General features: G+C 42.4%; 1 protein-coding gene across 1 annotated transcript in view; it reads left to right on the top strand.

Annotated features, from left to right (window-relative positions):
• The window catches only part of PARM1 (prostate androgen-regulated mucin-like protein 1), a 122500-nt gene extending 110598 nt beyond the window's left edge, over positions 1-11902 (top strand). The window contains exon 4 of the mRNA XM_020904120.2: positions 7996-11902. Coding sequence (XP_020759779.2) covers positions 7996-8080 — 85 coding nt within the window. The 3' untranslated portion in view covers positions 8081-11902. The remainder of the gene's footprint in view (positions 1-7995) is intronic.
• Positions 11903-12085: the final 183 nt, after the last annotated feature.

Here is a 12085-nt window from a genome sequence, read left to right as displayed (position 1 = left end):
ACCTGATGTGAACAGCTGACTCATTTGAAAAGGCTCTGATGCTGGGAAAGATTGAAGGGGATGACAGGATGAGATGGTTGGATGGCAGCACCGACTCAATGGACATGAGTTTGAGTAAACTCCAGGGAGTTGGTGATGGACAGGGAGGCCTGGCATGCTGCAGTCCATGGGGTCAAAATGAGTTGGACACAACTGAGCGACTAAACTGAGTATATGGACCTTTGTTGGCAAAGTAATGTCTCTGTGTTTTAAAATGCTGTCTAGGTTTGTCATAGCTTTCCTTCCAAGGAGCAAATAACACTTAATTTCATGGCTGCAGACACCTCTACAGTGAATTTGGAGCCCCATAAAGTAAAATCTGCCACTGTTTCCATTTTTTTCCCCATCTATTTGCCATGAAGTGATGGGACAGGATGCCATGATCTTAGTTTTTTGAATGTTGAGTTTCAAGCCAACTTTTTCACTCTCCTCTTTCACTTTTATCAAGAGGCTGTTTAGTTCTTCTTCGCTTTCTACTGTCAAGAGTGGTATCATCTGCTTATCTGAGGTTGTTGATATTTATCCCAGCAGTCTTTATTCCAGCTTGTGAGTCATCCAGCCTGGCATTTTGCCTTATACTCTGCATAGAAGTTAAATAAAAAGGGTGACAATCTACAGCATTGTCGTACTCCTTCCCCAATTTTGAATCAGTCAGTTGTTCTATGTCCAGTTCTAACTGTTGCTTCTTGACCCACATACAGGTTTCCAGGAGACAGTAAGGTGGTCGGGCATTCCCATCTCTTTAAGAATTTTCTACAGTTTGCTGCAATCCACACAGTCAAAAGCTTTAGCATAGTCAGTAAAGAAGTAGATGTTTTTCTGGAATTCCCTTGCTTTCTCAATTACCCAGTGAATGTTAGCAATTTGATCTCTGGTTCCTCTGCCTTTTCTAAACCCAGCTTGTATATCTGGAAGTTCTAAGTTCACGTACTGCTGAACCCTTCCTAGAAGGATTTTGAGCAAAACCTTGCTAGCATGTAAAATGAGCACAATTGCACAGTAGTTTGAACATTCTTTGGCATTGCCCTTCTATGGGATTAGGATAAAAACTGACCTTTTCCAGTCCTGTGACAACTACTGAGTTTTCCAAATTTGCTGGCATATTGAGTGCAGCAGTTTAACTGCATCATCTTTTAGGATTTTAAATAGCTCTGCTGGAATTCCATCACCTCCACTAGCTTTGTTCCTAGTAATGCTTCCTAAGGCCCACTTCCTAAGGTCCAAAATGTCTGGCTTTAGGTGAGTGATCACACTATCATGTTTTTGCGGGTCATTAAGATCATTTTTGTGCAGTTTTTCTGTGTATACTTGCCACCTGTTCTTAATTTCTTCTGCTTCTGTTAGGTCCATACTATTTCTATTCAATAAGGGATCTTTGCATGAAACGTTCCCTTGATCTCTCCAATTTTCTTGAAGAGATCCCTAGTCTTTCCCATTCTGTTGTCTTCCTCTGTTTCTTTGCGTTGCTCATTTCAGAAGACTTTCTTATCTCTCATTGCTATATTCTGGAACTGAACTCTGCAATTCAGTTGTGTTTATTTTTCCCTTTCTTCCTTGCTCTTTACTTCTCTTCTTTCCTCAGCTATTTGCAAGCCTCCTCAGACAACGACTTTGCTTTCTTGCATTTCTTTTTCTTTGGGATGGCTTTGGTGACTGCCTTCTGTACAATCTGTCCATGGTTCTTCAGGCACTCAGTCAGATGTAATCCCTTAAATCTGTTCATCACCTCTAATGTATAGTCATAAGGATTTCATTTAGGTCATACTTGAATGGCCTAGTGGTTTTTCCTCCTTTCTTCAATTTAAGTCTGAATTTTACAACAAGTTGTTCATGATCTGAGCCAGTTTTGGGTAGTAAAACAGTGTGGCACTCAACTCCCAGTCTTGTTTTTGCTGACTGTATAGAGTTTCTCTATCTTCGGCTACAAATATAATTAATCTGATTTCTGTATTGACCATTTGGTGATGTCTATGTGTAGAGTCATCTCTTATGTTTTTGGAAGAGAGTGTTTTCTATGCCCAGCATGTTATCTTGATGAATCTCTGTTAGCCTTTGCCCTGCTTCATTCTGTACTGCAAGGCCAAACTTTCCTGTTATTCCAGGTATCTCCTGACTTCCTAGTTTTGCATTCCAATCCCCTGTGATGAAAAGGACATCATTTTTGGTGTTAGTTCTAGAAGGTTTTGTAGGTCTTCATAGAACTGGTCCACTTCAGCTTCTTCACCATCAGTGATTGAGACAAAGACTTGGATTATTGTGATTTTGAATGGTTTGCCTTGGAAAGGAACCAAGATCATTCTGTCATTTTTGAGATTATACCCAAGTACTGCATTTCAGACTCTGTTGTTAACCATGAGAGTTACTTCATTTCTTCTAAGGGATGCTCCCACTGGAATGTAAGCTCCCTTAGGACAGGAATTTCTGCCTCCTAGTTCACTAGAATAGCCTGGAATAAGGCCCCAGAATAAGGCCTGATCAGTGGTAACTTTCCGATGAATAAGTGAAAGAAGCCAGGCAGGGAAATGAGAATCAGAAAAAAAAAAAAAAGCCACAGACATAAACAAAGGAGACAGTGACAGCTGCACAAAACTGGCTTTGCTAATGGATGATGCGAGTCTAAGGCTTAATGGCTAATGACTGATGAGCTGCAAGTTCAGCTATGTGTTCCCAGCACTAAGCCATGTCTTATTCATATTTATAACTCTCCTTTTTAGCATGTAATAAGCCCCAATGATTGAATGCAAGATACATTTAACTAGGGACAAGAGGGCCTTAGGAGGAATAGTAATAAGCCAAGTTGTAGACTTGATGGAGACCTGGAGTTGACCCTTATAAAGGAGAAGGTGTTTTCTAAAATATGTTTGTCTCCACAAACAATAAACACCTCATTCACTTTCAAAGACCACTGAGTTCTATTAAGTATTGATGCTATAGCTATCTTAAAATAGGTACGTTTTCACAGTTGTGGAAAAGGCTTCAAACCACAGGCATCACCACTACATTCACCAGTTGTCACCAAGAAGGCATCATTGATCAATTGGGGCGGGGGGAGAGGGAGTGGGGACTGCTGCTTTGTTAGAGCAAAACCACTTGAGAAGAAATCAATGAGGCAAGGGCTTCACATAAATCATATCCCATTTTGTCCCCTTGGGTTCTGTTGTTAGCTAACTAAACCATCTGATACAGTAGAACAACAGTGACAATAAGCATAGTGTCACTGATTTACAGGGGCTATGAGCTCATGCTGAATGCTTTAAAGCCATGTCATTGCATAGGAGAAATTCTAATTTTCTTTCTTCTTCTAATCTTTAAGGTCAAAACTGTGACTTTGGCCTTCTGTGTTCCTTTTTTTTTTTTGGAGTATAATTGGTTTACAATGTTGTGTTGATTTCTGCTGCTCAACAAAGTGAATCAGCTATATGTATACATACATCCCCTTCCTCTTGAGCCTCCCTCTCACCCTCCCCCCAGCTCATCCCTGAAGTCATCACAGAGCACCGACCTGAGCTCCCTATGCTATAAGCCACTTCCCACTAGCTTTCTGCTTTACACACGATAGTGTATATGTCAATTCTACTGTCTCAATTCAACACCCCCTCTCCTCTCCACACCCTCCCCCACCTCTGTGCCCACAAGTCTCTATGTCTGCATCTGCTAAAGTCTCTATTCCTGCCCTGCTAAAATAGGTTCATCAGTACCATTTTTCTAGATTCCATATATGTGTGGATTGCCACAGGCCATACTAATCCCAATAGTAAAGAATCCACCTGCAATGCAGAAGACACGGGAAATGTGGGTTTGATCTCTGGGTCAGGAAGATCCCCTGGAGGAGGAAATGGCAACCCACTCTAGTATTCTTGCCAGGAAAATTCCATGGACAGAAGAGCCTGGCGGGCTACAGTCCATGGGGTCGCAGAGTTGGATGCGACTAAGTGACTGGGCACATATTAATCCCTGCTGGTATTGACCAAGGAAACTGTATTTTCTCTTTGTCATGTTTATATGCTACACCGGATCTAAGCAGTGATCATCAAGTATTTATAAAAGTATCATTGTGTTAAGAGCAACATATCAGACATTCAGAAAATTAGAAGCAAAGTAAGTCATAATCTGCCCCCCGGGAGGTTTACCATCTAGGGGAGCCAATGCAGAGCAAATGGAAACCTTAGCTGTGCTGGCTGCCTGCCGGTCTTTATGAAGCAATGGAGTAAACAAAACTGCCTTGACCTGACGATGATGTCATTCATACAGAGGGCTCTTCAGATTGAAATTAGATCAGCCGCCTTGCAGTACAGAGCCAACTGACCTTAGTTTTAGTAGCAGCCTTCCCCATGACATCATAGCAACCGTCTTTCAGATCCCTGGAGCTAAGCCCCATCTTCCTAATCTTGGGAGTGGGAGCTTTTTCACCACTTCAGACTCTACAAATGCCAATCTGGAAAAGTCCCCCATTTCCATCTAAAACATGCCATGATTTAAGAAGTTCTGACCTGGAGAGCTAGTTGAAAGTGATCATTAATGATTCTCTACTTATCTCACAGACATGTACACACACACAAATACACACACACATACGCATACACACATACACACACACAAAATGATGTGTTTGTCTCCCTCTTTCTGCATCATTACAGGATTTACCCAACCTGGCTTGAATTCCAGTTCACCCAATTCTTCTTGTTTAGGCTCATAATAAAACATGCCCTTTGGGTTCAGTGGGGCTTCTCTGCTGGCTCAGATGGTAGAGTATCTGTCTGCAATGCAGGAGACCTGGGTTTGATCCATGGGTCAGGAAGATCCCCTAGAGAAGGGCACAGATACCCACTCCAGTATTCTTGCCTGGAGAGTCCTATGGACAGAGGAACCTGCCAGGCTACAGTCCATGGGGTCACAAGAGTCGGACACGACTGAGCAACTACAATACCACGGATTCAGTACATTCCCAAATACACTTTATCTCTATCTCTTACATTGCTTTCCTCATTTATCAGTAATTTGTTCAACTCACAGTTCATTCAAATGAGAAGACAAAGAGAAATGAAAGCTCCATCTTTTTCCTTTATTTTACTAGTGTGTGTGTGCGTGTGTGTGTGGTAGTAGCGGTAGACATCTCTCAACAACACAAGAGGTGCAGGTATAGCTCTGATCAAATAGTCTTGCCTGCAGTAACCACAAGCAGTAAGAACTGATGCCCAGAAGATTTTTTAATCCTCTAACCTGACTCCAGCCTGGTAATAATATTGTTGAATTATAACATAAGAAGCTGGTTTTATAATCATGCCTGGAGCATAGTTTCAGGAGTTCCTGGTGAAAGTGAAGGAGGTTCAATTTTCACTTAGTAAACTTTTTTATTCTTTGCAGATCTACCATGAGTTCCTATATGTTTCATTATAATAAAAATTGAAAAGCAATGTTGGCCAACATTTATTGTGCCTTTACTATGTGCCAGGTCTTTTATATGCGTTACCTCATTTAATCCATCCAAAAATTCTAATGCAATTTTTTTTTTTGTTTCTCCATTTTATAGATGATGAAATATGGGGTTAAAGTTATAGTCTAGGATGTACATCTATAGGTTCAGCTGATATTTTATGAGAATAAAATTGTGTGATAGATATAAAAATGCTGTGAGAAGTTAAATTACCATGCAAAGGTGAGGCAGGAGAATTCTATCAATAAGAGAATGTGTTTATTGGGTCCTTGTTGGCCAGGCTTGCCACAGTAAATCATGCTGAAATTTAGGCCCAGCTCCAATCTTATAAGGGCTTCCCTGGTGACTCAGTGGTAAAGAATCCACTTGCCAATGTGGGAGATGCAGGCTGAATCCCTGGGTCAGGAAGATCCCCTGGAGGAGGAAATGGCAACCCACTCCAGTATTCTTGCCTGGGCAATCCCATGGACAGAGGAGTCAGGTGGGCAGGCTACTGTCCTTGAGAGCACAAAGAGTCAGGATGCCCCAGTCTTGTAATCCCTAGGTTTTTACTTATTCATCCCATAGCTTCCATTTCTCAACCATCCAGTTAAAGGCTTTGATTGGAGTTGGAGAAATTAAGTGTGGATGGAGTGTTCTACACTAACCTCCCCTATTCCTGTCAATCAATAGATCAGTGGTGTGTTATTTGTGACCTCTTTCCTTCGTGCACCTTTAAAAACAAAGTAAATTGTGGAAGTTTTCAGGTATATAGACTGGGTCTACTGAGGCAGCCTTCAGGACAGAAATCAGAATCTTGAAAGCTAAGAGACTGAAGCCAACACATCAAGAATCTGGTTCTTTTCAAGATCATGTCTTCTCAAATACCTGACAGATATAAGTAAGTTTAGAAGAGTGACAGCAATTATTTTAGCAACAGAGAGAAGTATATAACAAATGCTTTTTGTGCCTCTTGGGTTGTATTTTCATTTTGTTTAATTTTCATATTTAGGTGAGAAAGAAATTAGGGGGGTATGTTTGTCTGTACTATATATATAGCATTCCTGATTTCCAGTGGCAAGGTGTAAAAATTCACAAGCTAGCCTGAATCTCAGAAGCACCAGAGTCTCATTTTGTAATATTCTCTCAGTCCTGTCATTAGTTTCAGCCTTAAAATGACATAATCCTTTCTAAGAAGCTCCCATCTTGTGAACAGATTGAATTTTCAGGATATTTTTTTTTCCAATCACTATTTCTTCCATAAGCATTTATTGAGGACTTACTATTTATTGAGGCTTTACTCTTGTAGGTGCTGGAATTAGAGTTAAGAACAAATAAATCAGGCAAATAATCCATACATGAAGTCTAATTAGAGGAGAGAGGCAATAACAGTATAAATAAGTAAATTATATGGTATGTTAGAAGGTGATGAGTACTATGAGTAAAATTAAGCAGGGAGTGCTATGGGATGGGAGTTGCAAGTTTAAATAGATTTTCTAAGGAAGGCCTCCTTGAGAAGGTGAAATTTGTGCAGACTTGAAGAAAATGAAAAGAACTGTGTGGAGATCTGGAGGAAAAATGTTCCAAGATGAGGGAACAGTAAGTGCAAAGGCCCTGAAAAAGATGTGTCAGGCATGAGCAGAAAGAGCAAGAAGCACTGGCATAGTAACTGATATGCTCGGAGAGGTAATATCAGGAGCCAGACCCTGGAGGGCTTTGCAAACTATCGTGGTGACTTTAGCTTTTACTCTGTGTGGGGTGAGGGGCTGCTCAATGGTTTTAAATGGAAGAATGATAACAATCTGATTTCAGTTTCTTCTAGAAACAATATTAATTGTGGAACAGGTTCCCGGAATGACCCAGCAAAGCCTGATAAGTGCATATTACCATTGAACTCAGGTGCTAATCAAACTCTAAGAAGCTGAGCTCAGAGCACCGGGTTCAGATCCCAGAGGTGGGGGCTCAACTCATAGCTCAGTTGGGTGACTTTGGGTGTGTCCGTTAACATCTCCGAGCCCTATTTTCCTCATCGAAGAAGTAAGGATAAGCAATACTGGCCCGTGGCTTTATTTTGAGGCTCACATGACCATGAAACATAGAAAAACTCTGTAGATGATGATAAAACATTATATGAAGTTCAGGGGGTGGTGAGAGTATCAATAGGTCTGGTTCTGTCATTATCATTTCAGGGAAAATGAAGTCCAGAATCTAAGCCAAAATGCCAGGAATGCAACCTTTGCTTTCCCCTTACTTCTTATTAACTAGCCATGGAAATGGAGCCTCTTCCTTCTCCAGCACCAGAGGTCAAGGAGAGAAAAGGACCCCACAGATCTCAACAGAAGGCGCCCATAGGGCTCCCAGTGGATCGGTCATAACTTCAGGGAGTTTGCAGACTGGGGCCTCCCTGCTTGGTGGGTCTGCTGCCAAGAGTTTGCCCTGTGAAGAATCACATCTTCCCTTCCCCTTCAGGCCCCAGGGCACAGGGCTGTCTGCACCATGGGCAACTTCTCCAACTAACCACAGCCTCTCCTCCTTCCCACCAGGCATTCTTCCTACGGAAGGCTCTTGGACGACCACGACTACGGGTCCTGGGGAAACTACAACAACCCTCTGTATGATGACTCCTAACGAAAGAACGTGCCCGGGATGAGGAATAACTGTCTTTATTTATCAGTGCTTATCCAGTAGAATTAATAACAAGTACCTGAGGCGCCTTGAGCGACAATCCTGTTTTGTTGGTTTGGTTGTTTTGTCTTTTTCCTCCCTCTCCTCTGGCTGCTGCAACTTCTCCTTTCTGGTACCAAAAAAACAAAAAAAAAACAAAATTATTTAAAAGTGAGTGGAGTCTGATATGCAGCGGACCTGGGCCAACCCTGAGCCGTCCAGGCTGGACGCCACGGTGGTGACGTCTGTACCTAGCGGGGGTCCCACCGAGAGAAGAACCAGGAAGAGGGATGGATCAAGTTGTGTCATCAGGGGTTAATTTTAAGGGAACTTTCTGTGTGTAGTATTTCTTAAACTTTTCTTTATGAAGTTACATTAAATCTCCATGAGGGGAAAGGCCATGAGGGCAGGGAGGAGTTTGCCCTACAGGTAAGGAAGCAGGGGTTTCTCAGATTCCTTTTTAATCTTGGTTTATCTGGTTGTGTCTGATCGGTTACCTGCTTGGCTCTGCAAGGTGGAGGCCAGCTTCTTAGCTGCCTAATTAGGGAGAGAGGAAGCAAGAAGGTGCCCTGGAGGGGACCAGCCGGCCGAGTACTACTACAGAGTAGCAGACTGCTGTCGGATCTCAGCCTGCCAGCTCCTCGGCCACCCCTCCAGGCCATCTGTGTCTGCTAAGGATGCCCGGTTATCTAGCCAACCGCAGCTGGGACCCCAGCCCACAAGCTTTCAGTGGAGTTGCGGTTCCACAGAAGAAGGCTGTGCAATGAGTTTAGTTGTAGGAGAGAAAGGGAGAGGCGTGTGGAGTGAGTGTAGGGTGGGGGGTCATGGAGGGGGGTGGGAGGGAAGTGGGGGCAACATGCATTGAATACCTCATTAAGGAAGGTAGGATCAGCCCCCAGTGACTGTCAGAGGCATCCGCTGCATGGAGGAAACTGTAGAATCCTTGCTTTCTACCCACAAAGCAACTGGTTCACTGCCTTACTGTCTGTTGGATAATGGCTGTAAACTTTTTTTAATTTTTTTATTTTTTAAAGGCACTCGTTTTTCTGCAATTACTCAGTGAGCCTTCTCCATAGGAAATGGACACCATGATTAATCCATTTATTTTCCCCAAATGCTTACCTTACTAATTCTGCCATTTAATAGATGAACACCCCTGGGTACACAGTTTTAAAATCCTGTGTCACCAATTTTGAGAAAGAACTGATTGTCTTTGTGGTCATCCATTTCCGGCCGTGTTCTCAACAGCAGGTAATTTCATCCCACTGCCCCACTGGGAACATTTGAAAATGCCTGGTATGATTTTTGAGTGTCACCCCTTAGGGGTGCTAGAGGCCATGGGTAGAGGCCATGGATGTGCTGAATATCCCACAACGTAGAAGATAGCCCACCCTAACTGAGAGTTATCCGGCTGCAAATGTCAATAGTGCCAAGTGTGAGAAACCCTAATTTATTGTGATGCCCATTGTGACAAGGCAAGACGTTCCAGGTTAGTGATAGTTTTTACTTTTAACTAAATGAAATGATTCGTTAAATTTTTATCTGAAAAGTATTTAGTTTGTTGGCATTGTGTTTAAAGTATTTAGTTTGATGAGTTGTTTTTGTGCATGATTGCCTTTTTATTCCTCTGTGTTTTCTAGATAGCTTTATTTCATGGCTCTAACCCTGTCCTCCTGAAACACCTGGTGATAGCAACTGTCATCTTATGTCTGATTTCATGGAGTACAAAATATACATTAAGTTCTGTTTCAAAATGTGTTCTCTTGTCCGACGCTCTCATACAGAACGTGAAACTGCATTTTTTTTTATTTCTAAACTTGGACCTGCTACCATGACTCTGTTTAGTTTCCATAAACTTGACCTTGGACTCATCCTGTCACTTGCTGTGACCCAACGGAGTACTGACATGAAAACGGCCACTGCCAGGCAGTTCTAAACCTCTCTGGTGTCAGAAACATTAGACCTGTGCTCCTTTCCACAGCCTGCCAACCCCCGGCTCTGAAAGAAATTAATCCTAAGCTCCCTAGGTACCAAAGGAGAGTGAGCAACCCCTAGAAGCATTTTATAACAGGAGGAGGGAATGAGGAGTAGGCTTCCAGGAATTCTCATATCTCTGATTTTGAAAATTTTTAAAAAGTGGACTTTCTCAGAAAAGTGGCCAGGAATGACCAAGGATGCCCCCTTTTAGCAATGCTTGGCCTGAATAACTGTCCCTCTTTCCTACCCATAGCCTTCCCCCCATAGGCTTTCAGTTTGGCAAAGGATGCTTCAACAAAAACAAAGGACTTTCCATATACTTTCTTTTCACTCAGACACAGATTTGTTGACAAAATGTTTATGAAGCCCCTTTGGAGAGGTGGTCTTCTAGATGTTGCTTCAGTCAAAAACACTTAGGTGAGAGGGACCAACCTCTTCCCAGGGAATCCTGACCAATTATAAATCACTGGGTCAGCAAGCAACTTTCCTCACCGAGGCTGCTGTTGTACAGAGCCTTTGATAGGTTGGTTGCTCTGATGAACTTCGGGATCTTTATAATAAAGAGAAGGCTCTGGACCTGCAGCACATGCGTTCTGCAAGGTGACAGCTTCTCCTAAACACTCGGAAAGTCCTTGTTATGTTAGTAGAAAATACCTATGGGTTGAACCTTATTTTGCCAAGTGCATTTTTCTGTTTTTGAGTTGGCCAAAAATGTTAACAACTGCATTCAACACACACAGGCACACAACATATGCCAACAAGTGACATCCTTTATCTCAGGGAGCGAGTCTGTTCAGGTCTACACAAGGGAAATGACTCCAGTGGGTCCAAAACAACCACATACCATCCAGGCACTGGACTAGTCAGAAAGTGTTAGAATGTCACTAACACTAGACGAAGCCCCTTCTAGAATATGCTGACAAATGGGCTTCAACCTTGTCTTCTAGTGGCCCTGATGAAGGCTCTGGTCCTCCCTGGACGTCTGTGTCTTCATTTCTTAGGCGGGCATGATGGTGTCCTATGGACCTCACTCCATGCTACCTCACAAATCTGTTGTGAGGATTGATGAAGTCATGTCTACAGTGTTTTCAGTTTCTGGAGAAAAATATTTATAGACACTTTAAGTATTACATAGATGTATAAGTGATCTTGGTTTCTTGTTTGGTGTGTTGTTTTTACTTAAATGTGTAAAATGACACCTGTATAATAGCTACATACAGACAGCTCTTAGAGCTCTGAGCTATGCCCCAATGCTCCTCCTGCCTGACTTCCTGGGACCACAAAGAATGGTTTCCATCCCTGAATGAAAAGATGACCCAGGACGCAGGCCTCACAGACTGTTGAGTTAGGGTAACACGTGTGGATATCTGAGTGCTAACACCTGTGGACCTGGCCTTTACCATTCCAAAGTCTTCTGAGTTCTTTGTGGAGTTGATTTGGGTTTACCACCATCTGTTTGCCCTTTGTCTTGCTTGCAGGGGTGCATGGTTCAATCCTTCGCATCTGGGAAATGAATTTTGCGACTGGGCCAGATGCTAATTTGCACGTTGATTCACCTTCTTTGCCTTTTACCTCTTTTGGCAAATGAATGTACCATTTCAACTTTGATTTTTAAGTGCTAGTTGATATTGGTAATAGTGCTAACCAAGAGACCAGTGCCAGATTGCTTTCTTGGGGTAAGCCCACACCACTTAAAGATGGAAAGACGTGCAACTTCTTTGCTATTTGATGTCGTTGTATCTACATTTGTTGTAAGACCTATTGCATACTAATGATAAATATATCAATTAAAGTTCTTAAAAGCTCGCATCTGACAGTGGTGATTCACATTTTGATATGTTTTGTTATTCAAGCCATTTGGTTGCTGTGCTCCGTACTGCTCGCATTAAGCAGCCATGGCTTGTTCTTAGAGAAAATTTATCCCACATCAATAAATAATACCTTCTGCAGAGTGGGAAGTTCTCTCTGATCTTGAAACAGAACTGAAGGATG

The sequence above is a fragment of the Odocoileus virginianus genome, chromosome 29 (assembly GCF_023699985.2).
Source record: "Odocoileus virginianus isolate 20LAN1187 ecotype Illinois chromosome 29, Ovbor_1.2, whole genome shotgun sequence".
NCBI classification, from domain to species: Eukaryota; Metazoa; Chordata; class Mammalia; order Artiodactyla; family Cervidae; genus Odocoileus; species Odocoileus virginianus.
This window is presented reverse-complemented; position numbering and strand designations above follow the sequence as displayed.